General features: G+C 41.0%; 2 protein-coding genes across 3 annotated transcripts; one reads left to right on the top strand and one right to left on the bottom strand.

The window, feature by feature from the left end:
* Positions 1–7,515: 7,515 nt before the first annotated feature.
* On the bottom strand, positions 7,516–8,871 carry mplkip (M-phase specific PLK1 interacting protein). Its single transcript, XM_055648875.1, has one exon. The coding sequence runs from the start codon at positions 8,739–8,741 to the stop codon at positions 8,157–8,159; it is 585 nt and encodes a 194-aa protein (XP_055504850.1). The 5' UTR covers positions 8,742–8,871; the 3' UTR covers positions 7,516–8,156.
* On the top strand, positions 8,840–17,234 carry LOC129705340 (uncharacterized). Of its 2 annotated transcripts, none has more exons than XM_055648869.1 (3): positions 8,840–8,978; positions 11,977–12,256; positions 15,416–17,234. In XM_055648869.1, the coding sequence occupies exons 2-3, from the start codon at positions 12,020–12,022 to the stop codon at positions 16,364–16,366; spliced, it is 1,188 nt and encodes a 395-aa protein (XP_055504844.1). In that variant the 5' UTR covers positions 8,840–8,978; positions 11,977–12,019; the 3' UTR covers positions 16,367–17,234. The 2 variants fall into 2 exon arrangements, with proteins under 2 accessions (XP_055504844.1, XP_055504843.1); XM_055648868.1 differs by lacking the exon at positions 8,840–8,978 and adding an exon at positions 9,015–11,840.
* Positions 17,235–18,854: the final 1,620 nt, after the last annotated feature.

Below are 18,854 nucleotides of genomic sequence, written 5' to 3'. Positions count from 1 at the left end.
AGAGCAGTGTTGCGGGGTATGGATGAGACCCTGGTGCGAGCCTCATCTATGGTGGCGGAGGGGAATCCACGTTCCCTGAAGAACGAGGACATTTCCGATGCCCTGGTGTGGAACGTCTCATCCTGGGAGCAGATGCGGCGTAGGCAGAGGAATTGGGAGTAGAGGATGGAGTCTTTACAGGGGGCAGGGTGGGAAGACGTGTAGTCCAGATAGCCACGTGCGTCAGTTGGTTTGTAGTGTATGTCGGTCAGAAGTCTGTCCCCTACGATGGAGATGGTGAGGTCAGGAATGGTAGGGAAGTGTCAGAAATGGTCCAGGTGTATTGGAATGCCGGATGGAAGTTGGTGGTGAAGTGGATGAAGTCAGTCAGTTGTGTGTGGGTGCAGGAGGTGGCCCCAAAGCAGTCGTCAATGTAACTGAGGTAGAGGTCGGGGATGGGGCCCCAGTACATATTGAACAAGGATTGTTCAACGTACCCGGCAAAGAGGCAGGCGTAGCTGGGGCCCCATGCGTGTGCCCATAGCTACGCCTTGTGTTTGGAGGAAATGGGAGGAGTCAAACGTAAAGTTGATGAGGGTGAGGACTAACTCCGCTAGGCGGAGGAGGGCGTCAGTGGCTGGGTATAGGTTGCTCCTCTGGTCGAGGAAGAACCGGAGGGCTTTGAGGCCATCCTGGTGGGGGATGGAGGTGTAGGGTGACTGGACATCCATGGTGAAGATGAGGGGGTGAGGGCCTAGAGAGTGAAATGCGCGGAGGCAGCGGAGAGTGTCTGAGGTGTCTAGAACATAGGTGGGAAGGGATTTGACCAAGGGGGATAGTATGGAGTCAAGGTATGTGAAGATGAGTTCGGTGGGGCACGAACAAGCAGAGACAATGGGTCTGCCGGGAGAGCCGGGTTTGTGGATTTCGGGGAGAAGGTAAAAACAGGCCGTGCGGGGCTGGGGAACGATGAGGTTGGAAGCTTGGTCGGGCAGGGCGTGGGAATTGATGGTTGGTGATGGTGCTAGATGTGGTCGCCTGGTGCTCGTCAGTGGGGTCATGGTCCAAGGGTAAGTAGGGGGAGGTGTCCGAGAGTTGGCGCGGGAAAAAGGGTCATCATTGGGGGGCGAGGATTCCTTCCCATGGAAGTGCGCTGTGAGGCGGAGGCGACGGTAGAACCGCTCCATGTCCTGGTGGGCGTGGAACTCATTGAGATGGGGACGGAGGAGGACAAAGGTAAGACCTCTGCTGAGGACAGACCGTTCGGTGTGGGAGAGGGGGAGGTCGGGGGGGGGGACGGTGAACACCCGGCAGGGATCGGAGTTGGGGCCGGAGGAAGGCAGGTGGGTGGACTGGGGACAGGGCGATGTGTAGGGGGAGGCATTACATGTGTTTTTTCTTGATTCCTTTGGTATCTAAAAAATCTCAGAAGTGATAAATCTGGCTGTAAATTTTGCTTCACAAGCATTTTCTTTTTGTATATAGAAACCCGCTTGAGAACCTTGGGCGATTTAAAAATTTTACAGCCAGATTTACCAATTCTGAAACTTTTTAGATGCCAAAGGAATCAAGAAAAAACACAAATAATGCCTTACTGTTGATGAAATGCAGTGAGCAAACGGCCAATGTTCGTCAAGCATTTTGGATGTTGTCCCTTCAGTTCTGGCTTCTATCTACCGTAATTTCTCCTCACTTTTGGAATTCTGAAGTAGGCTAAATGTCTCTCACACTTATCCCGATTTCCATAAATAGTTACAGCGCAAAAATTGACAATTTTGGCGCGTTTTAACGGGCCCGCTACATTGGAAACTATGGTAAGTGCTTACCTGCAGTTCATCGCATGTACTCCATTTGGCGTAGCGTAGCAACAGTACAGGTCATGGGTCGTGACCCGACTGCCGTGAAACCTCCCCAAACTTATTCCAATGAAACGTATTAGATGCTGGATATGCGTGCTATCCCATAAGTTGAAAGAGCCTGGGGACCTGCAGGTAATGTGCGTGGACACATGTCACTGCGGGACGAGGGAGAAGAGAATCCGGGAGAACATGAGGGACATTATGTTTAATGGACATCTTAATGGGTTGTATGGGAAAGTAGGAAGAAGCCTCAAGGAACATAAATGTGGGATGGTTCAGTAGGGCTGAATTACTTTGTTTTGTGATACAGACACAAATTTGTATGTCAAAGTGCTGGTTAAAAAGTTTGTCTATAATGCATTTCAGGGACATTTAATGATGAACATAGTTCCGCTGTTTAGTATTAGTTTACTGGAGGATTTATTCACTCAGAATTAAAGCTAGATTTCATTGCAAGGTGTTGCTCCTTCATACTAGCAGAATGAAGGAAATGGTTACAATTCACTCTACTGCAAATTCTGATAGCATTAAACATGTCCACCAAACCACCATGCAGGCTACGATCCTTTGATGTAACTTTATTCCATGCATGTGGATTACAAGGAAGTTCCCATGCCTGAACAAATTTGCTGTCATGGTTACCCCATATGCTTTATGGATATTTTGTGGATAAACGATCAGATGTATGTGCAACGGCAGGTCAAATCCATGACCCTGGATAACACATCAGGAATAAATACAGACATACCGTATGAAAGAGGTCTTCAGTTACATTAAATTATCTGTGGTGTCTGTAACACTGACATTTAACAACTTCAGTCATTAAGAACACATTGATAAAAGCAAGGGAAAATCTACTTCAAATTGGTCTAAACAAAAGCATGGGCTAGCAAATTCAAGTAATTTCTCACTGAAGCAATGTGTTTAAAACAATTCAGTGAGCAAGAAGTTAAAATAACATAGCTTAAACCTGTACATGCTCACTATAGCCAATATTGGTTCAAAAAACCAGGTGAGGTTTCAAAACCTGGACACAAGCTACAATGTAACCTCCAACATGAAAGGAAAACGAATTTACGGAGTTCCAGGTCTGACTGAGCGAGGTATATACTCTGAATGCCACATTACACCCGGAGAACATCAGTCACAAGAAAGCAAAATTAAAATCAAATAGGAAGTTCTTCATAATGGAATGAATACTTGACCCAGACAGCATAAGGTGGAGCGATCATGACGCAAGTCTTGACATTCTGTAAAAGCAGTTTATACTTGCGACAGGAGCGATAAATCTGAACAAATGAAATTATTTTCGATTTCAATGCAACCTACCTCTGTTGGTGAAATACGAACAGCCAGATTGCTGCTACATAGGGATATGACACACTTTTGCATATAATATTCAAATGTCCTACCAAGTGATTAATTTCAAATGTTAAGATTCTTGTTATTTTTATAGATGTGAAACAAGCCATAAAACGGCTTTGTAAAAAATCTTTTGTATAAATAGTAATTAAATTTAAAGAAATTATCACCTGAAGATAGAGGAATGGGTTTTAATTATCTATTTTTAAATTTGTTTGATGTTCTCGCTGATGATCAATGCTCTATTCAAATAATTTGTGCTGGGATTAAATATACAGATAGAAAATTGAACCACTATCTGTTCAAGGGAGAAGAAAATGCAGGAGAAACTCAGCAGGTGAAGGAAATAGGCAACGTTTCGGGTCAAAACCCGTCTTCAGATTTCGATCTGAAACTTTGCCTATTTCCTTCGCTCCATAGATGCTGCCTCACCTGCTGAGTTTCCCCAGCATTTTTGACTACCTTCGATTTTCCAGCATCTGCAGTTCCTTCTTAAACACTTTCTGTTCAATATTCTTTTTGTATCTCCCTTTAATCACTCAAAAGCAACATTTTCGTGAAAATAGTACAAAATTCAAAATATGTCAAACTCAAGTGTACACATGCCCAAGATATTTTCAAAAATTAAGCCTTGTCACTCACTACAAATATCAACACAAATTAAGTATAAGTATAAACTGCAAAAATGAAATTTTCAATTGAGAAGGAAAGTCATTTAAAAAAAACATGTATTATGAAGCTGTTATATATAAATAATTCCCAAACATTGGTGATGGAAGTTAGCATCGTACAAAATGCTCAGATCCAAAACCAGCTATCCCGTCCTTGTTTTCGACCATCAGGCGTTCAATTAAAAAGAGGGTTTAGGTATTGGGTTTCAAAAGGTGCGTCAAATCCTAATTAACAACTCATTGATATGCAAGAAGGAAGTGCAGACGTTCGTTTAAACCGAAAATACACAAAAAGCCAGAGTAACTCAGCATGACAGGCAGCATATCTGGAGAGGAATGGGTGATGCTTCGGGTCGAGACCCTTCTTCAATCACCAATTCCTTCTCTCCAGAGATGCTGCCTGTCCTGCTGAGTTACTCCAGCTTTTTGTGTCCAAAAACACATTGATGGTGTATTATGATTATGTGCGCAAAGGAATGAATTTAAACACTAACTACAGGTTCTCCCTGGGAGATGACAAGGCTCTGTTTCAAAGAAGTTTGCAACCCAATCAATTTGCAAATTGGAAATGTAACCGCTTGGCAATATTTTTAAAAACTTAGGCCAACCAAAGGCAATGTGCAGTTTAACTCAACCCAATTTTGGATGTCAACTCTCACCCCATTACCTCCACGAACTCATTTAAGTTTCTAGGCACCTATATCTCCAATAATCTAAAATGGCACATCAATGCAGACCACGTCATCAAGAAAGGTCAACAACGCCTATATTTCCTCAGACAGCTCAAAAAGTTCAGAGTCCATAAACACCTGGTCCGTTTCTATCAATCAATCATTGAAAGCATCATCACCTCCTCAATCACAGTCTGGTACGGTAACACCGATAGTCACTCACTACACAGAATACAACGCATTGTCTCCAAGGCCTCCAGGATCATCAACTCCCCCCTCCCCTCAATCCATTCCATTTATCTCCAACGTACCTCAAAACGGGCAAAAAAGATAATCTCGGACAACTCCCATCCAGCAAATCACCTTTTTCAGTCTCTCCCTTCAGGGAGGCGCCTCAGGTCACTTGCTACTAAAACCACCCGCTTTAAAAACAGTTTCTTCCCCTCAGCAATAAGAACTCTTAATTCCGTCCAATAATCAGACAATAATATGACTTTTGATGTATACAGTGTCTTGTCTATGGTCTTTGTTTGTTCTTTTGCACTATGTATTGTTGGTGAGATTTGTGATTTGTGATGTGGTATGGATGCACTTTATTACGGTGATCTGTATTATTAGTGGTATGTAACTAAAGCAGTGTACCATCATGTACCGAACCCAAATACCACCAATCCTGGTTGCGTGGCAAATAAAGATTCTAATCTAATCTAATCTAATTTACTGACTCAGTCTCTAGTCTGCAAAGAGCACACAATCTCTGATGTTCCTTACAATTTGATGCAACATTCAAGTCACTACCACAATTTTCAATGCATGTCATTAAACACATACCCACCTACTTCTCCAAACCGAAAAAGGAATATTTTAAACATCAACTAACCCCCAATCGAATAATCTGAGTTTTCTGCCTTGTTTTGCCACCTGGTAGAAAGAATGTGAACAGATTGGGTGACAAAATCAACCAATGTACTGTCATAACCACTGAAAATGACAGAACAATCTCTATTTGCATAGTAATTTCTACTTGTATATCAAATTATCACCTTACAAACCTGTAAGCACTTGCAGCTGTGGCAGTTTCCTAACTCCATTATGTTCTTATTCCTTTACTTGAATGGAGTAATTAGAACTCCATTATGTTCTAATGTTTTTGCCGCACATATACGACGAAAGATGCTCAGTCATTTTTAATTTACTGCCGACTAATTCATTAAAAAAAATGCAAGCAGCTATTCAAAATATCACAAAATTATTTATAGATCAACAATATGCCACAAGTGCAATACAAAAAGTTTCTCTTCTGATTGATGATTCAGACAGAAGCATTCAACAGATTATGCCTCAACTCAAAGTACAGTCAAATTTAGACAACGCTGTCTAAAGCTTACTGGCAACAATTTGACTGTACTTTGCAGTCACTTTGATTGCAAAAAGTACAGTCAAACTGCTAGCATTAAGCATTAGATTCTATTAGGGTTTAACTATTTCTTGTGTTATAGACCAGAACTTTGGATTTGTTGTTTATTATGTTACTTGTAGGATAAATTGATGGACCGTATACATCCCAGTCTTCTTGCTCCCTGTAGTTTACCTGACTCTTCCACCTGAGACAATGGAAAAGAACTGGAAAAGTATGACAGGAAATGTAAACCTCCATAGGGTGCTTTATACAGGCTAAAGTAATAATTACAATTATTTTTGTTCCAAAGCACAGATTAATCACAGTTTAAAACTACCAAATAGCAAGAACATGCAGAGATCATCATATCCCGCTGATGTTAAGGTTGTACGTTTTTGGAATTTCTTTGTACACTCTTCCAAATGCAGTTGGAACATGACTAGTGTGTGATAAGACAGGAAACATGCAATGTACATAGGTTTCTTTAATATTACTAAAGGATTTCTGCAATTAAAATATGATGTGCTGTTTGACAAGAATAAGAACAAATTAGAAAGCACTAAGGTACAGTAATTTGTTGTTGTAATACTAAAATCTAAGCAATAAAGAAAATTGTCAGTTAAAAGACAAATATTGTGGCCCTGACATGGTTGGTATACGAATATATAAATTAAATATACATTCCTTTCTACTTTAAGCCCTCCTCCTTCTCCAAAACATTAGTTTTAGACAGTGTACATCAGCCAAGGTTTGACAAGACAGAAAAGTTGCCCATTTCAATGTTTAGATACAATAAATAAAATGTATTGTATCCACCATATTAATTTCCATCAAACATGTTTAACCATAAAAGTCTTTCACAAGCCCAATAAAATGTCTAATGGATTTGCAATGTCTGTTGTTTTCCCAAAGTTAAATAAGTGTTTGCTTAGGGTGGTACAGTTCCCTAGTTTGACTGTTGTTCTTCATGCAGACCAAACTCATCTGGAAGCTGGGTCAATAGTTGAAATGGGGAAAGGGGAGAAAGGGTGAAGTTACTGTTGTCACTACCACCATACAAAGACTTCCATCAAGTACATACCAGATGTACACATCACTGAGATTCACTTGATGTATTTGCCAAATATTCCAGCAAACTTCATCATCTAAACATATTCAACAATAGCTGGGTAGTGCTAGACTTCCAATACCAACAGAATGGTAGTATATCAAAAGGAAGATAAATACCTCTATAATCTTCCTGCCCACCAACTGTTTACAAACAGAATCAGAGTGTGCCCACCTGTCCATAATCAATGGTCGAAGGTTCCCAAAGAGCAGTGTTCCTACTGCGCTGGGCTTAAAAATAAAATCAAGCAATATTTATGGTAACAAGTCATAATTAGAGCTATTTGTTACCAAGAAGCACTTTTCCTTATTCTGTAATAAAATTCTTCCCCACCTTCACTTTGAGTTCCAAATACAAGCCAGGATGTTATTTTATTTCCAGGGTGTTTTCAAAATGAAAGATTAACTCAAGTTCTTATCTATAATTTCCAAAAAAAAATTAACAAACAAAAAACTGAAACAAGATGTACACCAACACACCACACCTTTACTGCACACATGCCCCATACACCGTCTCACTGTGAAAACATACACAAAACAGTTTTCTTTCTTCAGTTTTTACATACACAAAATTAGAAATATGGATTTACAAAAAAATACATTGAAGCTTTTACCTTGAATCTAAAAAAGTTGACAAAAAAGTTTAAAAAATGACCATTTTCAGTGGCTTACAGTAAAAAAATTAGATGACACGCTTTCTAACCTGCCTCGTTAATGCATAGAAGTGGAGGAAACCTGCAAAACAATTAGTCACTGTCCACTGGCTGGTGATTTTAAAGAGTTATTTAGAGCAGGCACTTTCCTAAACTGCAACGGTTGCACTCTACCAGATAACATCCAAAGAGCTCCCACGTGTTGCAAAGAAAATAACAAACTCGGTGTGGTTAAAAAAATAGGTCTCGTTTAAAAAGTCGATCTGGAAAAAAATGTAATCAATTCTTGTTTAAAAAATAGGCTTAGTCTCTGGAAAGCAGTGAGAATGGGCACCACAGTTAAGTTCTTGACAGCACTGCGGAGGTCAATTTGGCTACCTTACCCAGAGGTGGGAGAAAAGGTCGCTCTTTGCCCGGGAGGGAGGGTGAGGGTCTGGTGTTGCTTGCAGAAGCTGTTAGCTGAAGTACCTGCCCCCTTTGACGGCGCTGGCTGCCTGCGGCTTGCTGTACTGCAGGTCGATGTCAGATGCGGAGACGGGCTGCAGGTCAGCCCACGGGTCCTGCAGCATGGAAGCTTTGTAGTACAGCTCCACGGGCGCCGGCGATTTCCTCTCCAGGATGTAGCCGCTCCCACCGAAAGGTGTCGACGACCTGGGCGAGCCGGGGTAACGCCGGTAATGCCCCGAACCGGGGGAAGGCTGCTGAGACGATGCTTGACCCGGGGAGTGAGGGTGATATGGCGGCGAGGAGTAGTGGCTTCTGTGCCGGGGTGTGAAGCTTTGCGGCTGCTGGTGGCCGGGTGACGGGCTCTTGTAGCGGTGCTGTTGGTGGAAGGGCGACAGGCCTTGCTGTTGCTGAGGGGATTTGGCGAAGGGCCGCTGCCGGATTCCGTAAGGCGGGGTGCCGGCATTAGTCGGGAGCCCCCAGGGATATGTCCCTCCGCCGCCTGCGGCCTGCACCGCGCCGGGGAACGAGCCCGGGACCACACCCGGGCCTACAGGCGGCGGGCTGCGGAAGCCCTGCCTCATCGGGCGGAACATTTCTCCTCCAACCCCCGCCTTCCTTCCTCCTTCACTCACTCACTCACTCACAACACCGGCTCGCCCCCCGCTGTATCGGCAGATCCGCGGTTTACACAGGGCCGCGTCGAAGATTCCCGACGCCTGTGAAGCCGTCGTCCTCCTCCCCGTTCTTCCGGCCGCTCTCCGCTCGTCATTTCCGCTCGTTTCGATGGATGGCGACCGCCCGCTGACGTCGCGCGTTCCCGCGTCCGATCGGTGCGTCCCGTTGCCATGGCGACCGCTGACTGGTTGCTATGCCCTTGTTCTGAGCTGTTGAAGGTGTTGTGAGTGTTCAACGTTCAAAGAAAGCAAAGCCAATATTTATTTTTATGTGATCAAGCAAATGTGTTTCTGGGCAGGCAAGTAACGGAACTTTTTAACTGTGGGGCCAACTTTATTTTTGCATCAACATTTTTCATAGTGAAAGTGAGGAGGTTAGGGATTTATTCAGTCATTTCAGTTGCCTCTCCTGCAGATCTGTCCAATTGACCCATCAAATCAAACTTTGCCCGGTCCTAGCTCAAAATCTATCTTTTTTTCCCCCCTCGCAGTTTATTTTGGCCATTCATTATAGGACATCTTTCGTAACACCATCAAAGTCATTACTTCCGGCACTAATTGATTGAGAGATACAGCATGGAAATAGACCTTTGGCCCACTCTTCCATGCTGAACATCAATCACCTGTTCACACCAGTTCTTTGTTATCTAAGGTTCTCATTTACTCCATACACACTAGGGACAATTGACCTATAAACTTGAACATCTTTGGGATGTGAGAGGAATCCCACACATTCACAGGGAGAACGTGCCGACTCCACTTAGACACCACCCGAGTTCAGGATCGAACCTTGATCTCCGGTGTTGTGAGACAGCGGCTCCCACCAGCTGCGACATTGTGCCACCCTTTAAATCCATTCTTCAATGTCTAACCTAAAGCTGAACTCCAAATTGAGATACAATGGTGTCCTATGTTTGTGTGATTTAACCACTTGCCCTTAACCTCTGAACTATTATCAGACCTCCATGTTCCATTTACTCTTCCAAGTCCTTGAAAACAATACTGAGTTACAAGTACATGCCATTTTTCCACTGTTTGACCTCAACATTTCTCCTCTTCCTTGGAGCTTGACTCTTGTCACTTTGATACACCAACATTCTCGTCCTCATCCAATATCTGTCCTGCATTTTGAAGCTCAATGGGACTTTCCTTCTTAGCTACTTTAGGTTAACCAGCACATCTCTTTTTGCTCTCAAAATGTCCTTTCTAACTTTGCTTAGGATCATGTTTTGCTTTCTCACATATGTAACACCATCTGAAGAGTGGGGCTGTGAGCTAGATGTCTGCTGCCCTGAATCTAAAAATTTCCAGTTGATAAATATATTAGTGGAGATTCTGTGATATTAGTTACGATATATCAGCTGATGCACTAATTTTACATAAACAATATTATTTACTATATAATACAGTAAACCCTCATTATTATGAACTTCTTTATAACATATTTTGGTTATGGTGGACTCTTTCAGAACACAGGGTGCTGATAACATTGTGAAGGTTATTGAAATTGACAAGGCACAGAAATTGACAAGCCATTGCTTCCATTGACACTTAACTCTATTAAACAATGTAACAAACAGCCTTTAGTATATTTAGCTGGTAGTAACAAAAATACTTTCTAGCTGTTACAAAGAACAATGTACTCTCAGCAGGTTAGACTGGTTAGTGCCTTTGGAAGGAGCATAGAGTTAACGTTTAAGATTGATGTCCTTTCACCCTGAACTTCAGGCGGGCAGTTGATAGTGGGAATCTCACAGAGCTGGACAGGGTTTCCACACTGCCACCCAAAACTTCCCATTTTGCTCCCAATCTCTGCTTATGGGAATCAGCAGCAAGGACAGTGGTTATTACTGTTCCTCAGCTGTCCTGGACAAGATGGTGTCGAGCAACCTTCTAGGGCCGCTGCGCTCCGTGTGGTGAGAGAGGCCCCACTGGGCTCAATGATGGCGTTCCAGGATTCTGACCCGGGCAAGTGATGTCAATGGGGGGGAAACCTTTACTCGGTTATAGCGGACAACGGCAATAACATACATCATTCCCCCCTCCCCCTCCTATGGTTTTTTATAATGAGGGTTTACTGTATTTTGTTGGCACAGTGGTGCAGCCTCACAATGGCAGGTGCTGTCCATATGGTGTTTTCATGTTTTCCCTGTGACAACTTGGGCATTTTCCTACATCCTAAAGACGTGCAGGTGGGTAGATTAATAGTCCACCATACATTGCCCCTCATGTATAGGTGAGTACTTGAATCTGGAGAATTAACAAAATGTAGGGAAAATTAGATTAATAGGATACAAAGTCCTAGAGAACCTCAGCTGATCAAGCGGCATCCATGGAGGACATGGATAGGTGACATTTCATGAGAAGATCCTTCTTCAGACTGATTGTAGAAGAAAAGGGATGAGGCAGGACCCGTGTGGCAGGTAACAGGCAAAAGGGGGTATGGTTTGAAAGGCAACTGCTCGGAACAAAGGCCAAAGATATGAAATGAAGGAAGATGTGGGACAGGTTTGAAGGGTTGAGAAAACCCTACTCCCTCCTATGTGCTGACCTACTAATGACCCTGAAGGTCCTGCCACTCTCTTTTTCCAGCTTTCTTCTCCCCCCTTCCCCTACAATCAGTCTGACTCTAAACAACATCTATCCATTTTCTACAGGGATGCGGCCTGACCTGACTCCAGCATTTTGTGTCCTTTTGTGTATTAACCAGCATCTGCAATTCTTTATTTCTGCAGAATGAGATTACTGAAGGTTTAGTGTGGTTGATGCAGACTCAGTGGGCTGAGGACATCAGTGCTGTATTTCTCCATCATTCTACCATGTAATATATTATTCGGTTAAGACAACATCTAAAAATAGATTCCTTGTATATGTTTGCTTTTGAAAAAATTTGATCCTATGTAATTTGCACCAGGAAGAATGAAGGTGGAATACTGGTGTGATTGAACTATCCTTATTATGTATGACTGCATCAAATACTTGCCACTGTTTCGGATGGCATCTTTCTTTATACATGAAGTAAGTGATCTAATAGTAACTGTATGTGAAGCAATGTCATCAAATATTAACTGTGATGCCTTATTTAATATTTAATGATCTTGCTTTAACTTGAACTTAGTGAGGCATTAACTTCATGCTTCCATTCCTCCGCCAGATAAATAGTTGGAGCTTGCCCTGTTAAAAACCGTAGCTGGAAAATGGACTTCCAGGTCGAGGAAGTGATTGACGATAATAAAAATGTATTTTGTGAATCTCCTGGAGATGACAGTAATGATAGTAGTGACAATGATGCAGCAATGAGCCCCACCCATTTTCTACATTCGTGGGAATCGGAAAGAAAACTCATTGATGTTCTGATCACACTTAGTGAGGAAGGCTATGAAGATGAAAAGTCGATGGACCCGTCCGTCCCTTGTGGTGGATGGGATGATGCAGTAAGTGGTTTAATCTTCTTCCCACAGAATTTTCTGTTAAGCATGTGATACAATTATCATACTTAATTGATATCAAAAAGATCACCAAGTTTTCTGTATATTTCTAATTTATAGGGGAATACACTATTAAATTGAAGACTGAGTGGAATGCCCTATATTTTAAAAGAATGTTGACCATTGTCACTGAAACAAATAAAGATACTGGCAGGGTATATGGTGAAAGGTTGTTTTATTGTAATTTGGTAAGCTTCTCAACTGGCAACCAAAATAATAGACACAGAGGCTATCTGTTGAACAACAGTGACCACTTTTTTCAAACCAGCCCCCATCTAGAACTCATGCAGCACTAAATTCACTCTAATACCATCAATCTTAGAATAGGATCAATATTTCAAAATACAATTACTCTGCAAGTCTCATTCATTTGATATCTTAGGGCCTTTTTTGAAAATAATTCTTGAAGCTTTATTGTTTATCCATCAAAACTTCAATGTTGCTCATTTAAGATAATTTGCAAATAACCAAAGGAGGGAAACAGCTTCAAGAAAATCTAGTGCATCTAAACTCACAGCTAAATCTCATCATTGTGCACATCTGGTAACAGATTGTTGTCAGAATTCAAAACTCTGCCAGATCTAGCCATAGAACACGTTAGACTTTACTTTAGACTTTAGAGAAACAGCATGGAAACAGGCCCTTCAGCCCACACCGACCACTGATCATCCCGCACACTAGTACTATCCTACACACTAGGGACAATTTGCAATTTTTTCACCAAAACCAATTAACCTACAAACCAGTACGTTTTTGGAGTATGGGAGGAAACCATAGCACCTGGGGAAAACCCATGTGGTCACAGGGAGAATGTGTAAACTCCGTACAAACAGCAGCGGTAGTCAGGATCGAAGTCAGGTCCCTGGTGCTATAAGTCACAACGTTACAAAATTTTGAGATTTTAAAAATCAAGTCTGCAATTTATCCCACCAGATAAAGCATAAAAAAAACTTTTTATAATACTTATAATACTGAAGATATGAAAGTGAATTAGGTGTCAAATTAGACACCTAATTCACTTTCATATCTTCAGTATTAAAAAAGGTATGGCCATTTTCATACTCGGTAATTAGCATCTTGTTCCCTATTGCTTTTCCATTGACTTAACACAAAAGCTGTGATCGAGGACAGTCAAAAGCCCATAGATTTCTTAAAAATTAAGAGAACTGAATGAAATTTTCAGTTATTATTGATTGAAGCGTTCTGAAACAAATATAAAACATCTTACTTGGATGACCCAAAATTAAAGCATATAATTAGTTAATTACCTAATTGTAGCTAATTACAAAATTGACCGTTGTGACGGAAATAGTAATAAACACCCAGACTGCCTTGAAAATTCAAAAATGTGATATTCTCAAGATCAGAACTTTAATATTATTTTATTATATGCTGTAAGTCCGTAACAGATAGGTAAATAAATTACAATTTCTAGCAATAGACCAAGTCTTTATGGAGAAGATCAGTTGCTAGCTGGTACATTGGCATATCATAATCAGTAGCATCATCATACTCCTCAGATTGTAAACAATAAACAACTCTGTACACCTTGTTTTTCCTCAACTTTTCAATTTTGGCATTGTAAACTACAAGTTTTTGCTCTTCAAAACACACATGACATGCCTTTCTGCCCACTACTTTCCCATTAAGAATGTCCTGTAGATTCCATTTCTTACGAAAAGGATAATTAAAAAAAATAGCCTAAGTATCCAAATAACAAACTAATCATATTCACACAAGAATTCACTATATAACATGATTTTTAAATCTCACTCTCATGAATGTATATGCCAGTTGGAAGGAATTCAGTTTAATTCCCATAAATTAATCTAGAAACATCCACTCAATATAATCAAAATTATTATTTTTTGCACAATACATGTGGCTAAAACTGTTGTGTATATTTAATAAAAAAATATGGACTATGGATAGACAATAACACAAAATATAGACGATTTAGATGCTCTTATGACATGATTGTCCAAAAAAAAGAGCATTTTAATCATCTTGCGAGCGGGTGTTGCTGGAACTCGATCGATTGGAACGTTGCATTTGCGGTGAATTTGAACCCCATATCGGCTGGAAAGACACTGCCGGCTCGTATGGGGCCAAAATAACATTTTCGCAACATAAAATTAGATTAAAGCCATCCCAAGAAGCAAGATTATATGCAAAATAATCGCCTTACCCTTTGTTTTGTCCCATTCTTGCGATCTGTCACGTTGTAGGGGTTGAGAGCGTTAGAAGTCACTTTTTATTTTAATCCAATTATTAAATTGTCTAGCGATTTAAAAAAAAAAAAAGAAAACGGGAACAGAAGTCCGATCGATTTTTCTTCAGCAGCCCAAGGAAATCCGCCTCCGTCAAGCAGTACAAAACCTGGATTTTAATCTCAAGTTTTGTAACATCGCTACTATAAGGCAGCAGCTTTACCGCTGTACTGCCCACTTGGCCAATTTGAATTAATTCTAGTGGAAGTTCATTAACTTGACATTCAAATGTAGGATTTGTCTGGTCTAGGAAAATCTCACCTCTTCACCAATGAAGCAGAGTCATTGGGAAAACTCAGCTAAGAGTGCCTGCAAGATTAACTCAAGCCAAAGGGATCTATCAAATAATAATTGAGAACAAATAATTGACATTGCAAACAAACACTTGTAATGTTAGATCTTAAAATGAAAAGCATAGATTTCCATGGCTTATTAGAAAATAGACATGGTTTGTTTCAAAACACAGCAATGCTTAAATTGTGCCAGACACCGCCGGACTACACATTTACCCATCTGACTTAGCAAAGGAATAACACTCTTTCTACATCAGGGGTTCCCAACCTTTTTTGTCCCCTTTACCTCTGGCAACTTTAATAGCACATAACGATGTTATTTCACTTATTTTTTGAACAACTAATGATGAACAGATACCAGTATATCAGAACCAAACAGTCAAGGAGAAAAAATATGTACGAATCAAGGATCAACAAATTTACCCCCTGGAGATAAATTTACCCCAGGTTGGGAACCCTTGTTCTACATTGTAACTTATTAAACTACTGTCACTTATAATTCTTAAAACAGCTAATGTAACTTTAAAGGTTTATTTTCCCAGGTGCATTGCTGGAGAACAGATAACCTCCATTCCTTCATTCCCATGTTGAAAAAAACAAATAAATCAAGAAATGACAGTCACTGTGCGGTCTGTGCAGAGATGGTACCCATCGTCGCAAGGAAAACTGGCCAAGATATTGAACATTCTAAATCATTTAGTAACACATTTGTGTATAATGTCGCAGAGGAGGATTTCAGCTCTATCCCAGCGAAAACTCCAGCAAGCCAGATGTATACATTCAGCTCTACAGTTTCACAGGTGCAAGCAAGTAAGGCAAGCAAAGAAATTCATACTGAAGACAAGACAGAAACTGAAATTAATCCACATAAAGAAAAAGAGTATGAAATGATCCTGGGCACCATTCAACAGATGCCCTTTAGAAAACATTTCTCCCTACTTCCACCTGTAAAAATTGTCAATGACAGTGATATGTCGGCTCCGAGCGTCAATCCTGGAACAAATTTTAGTTGGGGAACACAAAATGGCAACCCAAATATGAAAATTGTGAGTGAAGCATTGGAGAACAGTGGCAGCATTGCCACCAAATACTGCCTCAGGACCCATCATTGCAATATGGCTATGCTACAGGTCAGCGACATAGAAAAGACTGCAATATCTCCTCCTATTGGAATTACAAGAATCATGAATCATTGGTGCTGGCGATACCCCTTATTGCAAGACAACCATAATCTGTTCATCAATGGTGTGCCAGCCTCCAAACTAAAGGGATACCACAGAGTGGGCCTACAGCCTATGAAAATAACAAAACATCACACAAAGAACACAAAGCAAGATATCCCTGGGAAATCTGCTTTCAGTCACAGTGGTTCAACTGATAAAAGGCAAAAAGTCACAGGGCATAATATTCTCCCTATGCTCCCACAACCAGGTCCACCACCACCTTCCAGACCTAGAATAGCAGTCTCTGTACTGCCCCAGAGACTTTTATAGTCTTAAATTTACATCTCCTAGCTCTTCCATTCTCCTAGGCCCCACACCTGCCGAGACCCATTGTATCGCCCATCCTCTTCCCTGGACCCCAATGCATTACATAGACTTTAGGGTCTGTTGTGATGTCATAAGAAATCATTTGGTTCTGGCAAGAAATTAGCAATAATGACACATATAATCTGAGAAATGTTTACTGGTGAGTAGCAAGAGTGTATTCGAGTCAGATACAAACTTTCTCTCTCCCTCTCCATGTTACAAATATTCCTGTAAATCATTCTGTATAAATGAATCCAATTATTTTAAAGACCTAGATGATGTTTTACTTAAATTGTTATACTTCACATCAATACTTAGTCTTAAATTATGATCTTGATAATGCATATGGTTTTGTGTCACAATTTTATTTCAGCTTGATAGAAACAAGAACAGAGGAAATAATTTTCAGAAGTTCACAATTTTGTGTGCCCGATACAAATTCCTCTCATCTCATTAATAATTCAAATTGCCCTTCTGCAGATGCTCTGTTCCCCAAAACAGATCAGTCTTCCATTAAGAGCTGGAAGACAACATGATACGCATAGGGTGGCACAGTGGCACAACAGTAAAGTTGCTGCCTTACTGCGCCAGAGACCCAGGTTCGATCCCGACTTTGGGTACTGGCTGTACGTAGTTTGTACGTTCTCCCTGTGACTGCATGGGTTTTCCCCAGGTGTTCCGGTTTCCTCCCACATCCCAAAAAACGTGCACATTTTTAAGAGTTAAATTGTCCCTGATGTGTAGGATAGAATTAGTGGCAGTTGTGGTGATTGTTGATCAGCGTGGACCCGGTGGGCCTGTTGCCACACTCTATATCTCTCTAAACCTGTTAGTTACCTGGAAGGACTGCTTAACAAAATTGGAAGGACCGCTTAAAGAAGGTGGTATTTTTCAAACACAAGGATTATAGGATGAAGTAACTCAGATTAATGGAATATTGAGTGTTGATCAAAGGCCTGAGAGGAGTTGAGATGGAAATGTTTTCCTGGGAATTTTATCCAATGGGGCAGAATCGCAATAGTTAGCAACCATAAAAGGACTATCAGGAAGCATTTCTTCATAAAATCCCAAACTCTCAAAAAGGTTGCTCATGCTAATTCAATTGAGAATTACAATGCTGAGGATCACACAATAGCTGTTATAGATATTAATGCTTCAAGAAGATAATAATAATAATAATAATAATTTTATTTATAGAGCACTTTAAAAACAATCATAGTTGCAATAAAGTGCTGTACATCACTAAACATTGACAAAAAAGTTAATACACACCAATAATAACAATCAAAAGAAATAGTAGGAAAAGATATGTAAAATAAAGAAACATTAAAAACAATAAAAACAGAAGCAAAGTCTCAGGCATGGTCAAAAGCCAGGGAGTACAAATGTGTTTTAACACCGGATTTGAAGATGGACAGTGAGGGGGCCTGTCTGACGTGCAACGGCAGGGTGTTCCAGAGTGCTGGAGCAGCAACAGAGAAGGCTCTATCCCCTCTGAGCTTCCGATTAGACCTCGGTACCTCCAGGAGCAGCTGACCAGCTGACCTGAGGGACCGGGCAGGAGCGTATGGGTGGAGCAGCTCAGAGAGGTAAGGCGGGGCGAGCCCATTCAGAGATTTAAAAACAAATAACAGTATCTTAAAATGAACTCGAAAGTGCACCGGGAGCCAGTGGAGGGAGGCCAGAATTGGCGATATGTGCTCCCTCTTTCGAGTCCCAGTTAAAAGGCGAGCAGCAGCATTCTGAACCAACTGGAGACGAGCCAGTGAAGAACGATGGCAGAATTAAGATACATGTCAGCTATAATTTAATTAATACTGGCATAAGCTGTATGGCAGCTGTGCTTCTATATTCCTACATGTGTTATAGCAGAGAGGCTCGAGGTGAAGGGTGGGATGATGGGGATGTCTGGCTAATGATCAATTAGAACCCAACAAATATAATGCATGCTCACTCAGGAACCTAGATTGGCATTGATACTATCTATTTTTGTGGTAAATGCGAAATCCATGACGAACAGCAAATTAAATATGGGAAAAATGCTTGAAATTTGAAATAAAAAAGGAAAATATTGGAAATACTCAGCATGTCAAGCCGCATCTGTGGAAAGAGAACCATTAAGAGATGCTAGATATAAGTAACTGTAGATGGTGGTTTCTCAAAAAAAGACACAAAGTGCTGGAATAACTCAGTGGGTCATACAGCACGGATGTATGTATGGGGAACCACATTTACTGAAGAACAAGGACATCTTGGATGCCCTAGAATGGAAAGCTTCATCTTGGTAGCAGAGACGGAGAAATTGAGAGTAGAGGATAGCATTTTAGCAAGAGGCAAGTGGGAGGTGTAGTAGAGCAGGCAATTATGGGAGTCAATAGGTTTATAGTAGATGTCAGTCAAAAATCTATCTCTTGTGATGGAGACAGAGAGATTAGAAAAAGGGGAAATGTCA

This window comes from Leucoraja erinacea, chromosome 17, assembly GCF_028641065.1.
Source record: "Leucoraja erinacea ecotype New England chromosome 17, Leri_hhj_1, whole genome shotgun sequence".
NCBI lineage: Eukaryota > Metazoa > Chordata > Chondrichthyes > Rajiformes > Rajidae > Leucoraja > Leucoraja erinaceus.
This window is presented reverse-complemented; position numbering and strand designations above follow the sequence as displayed.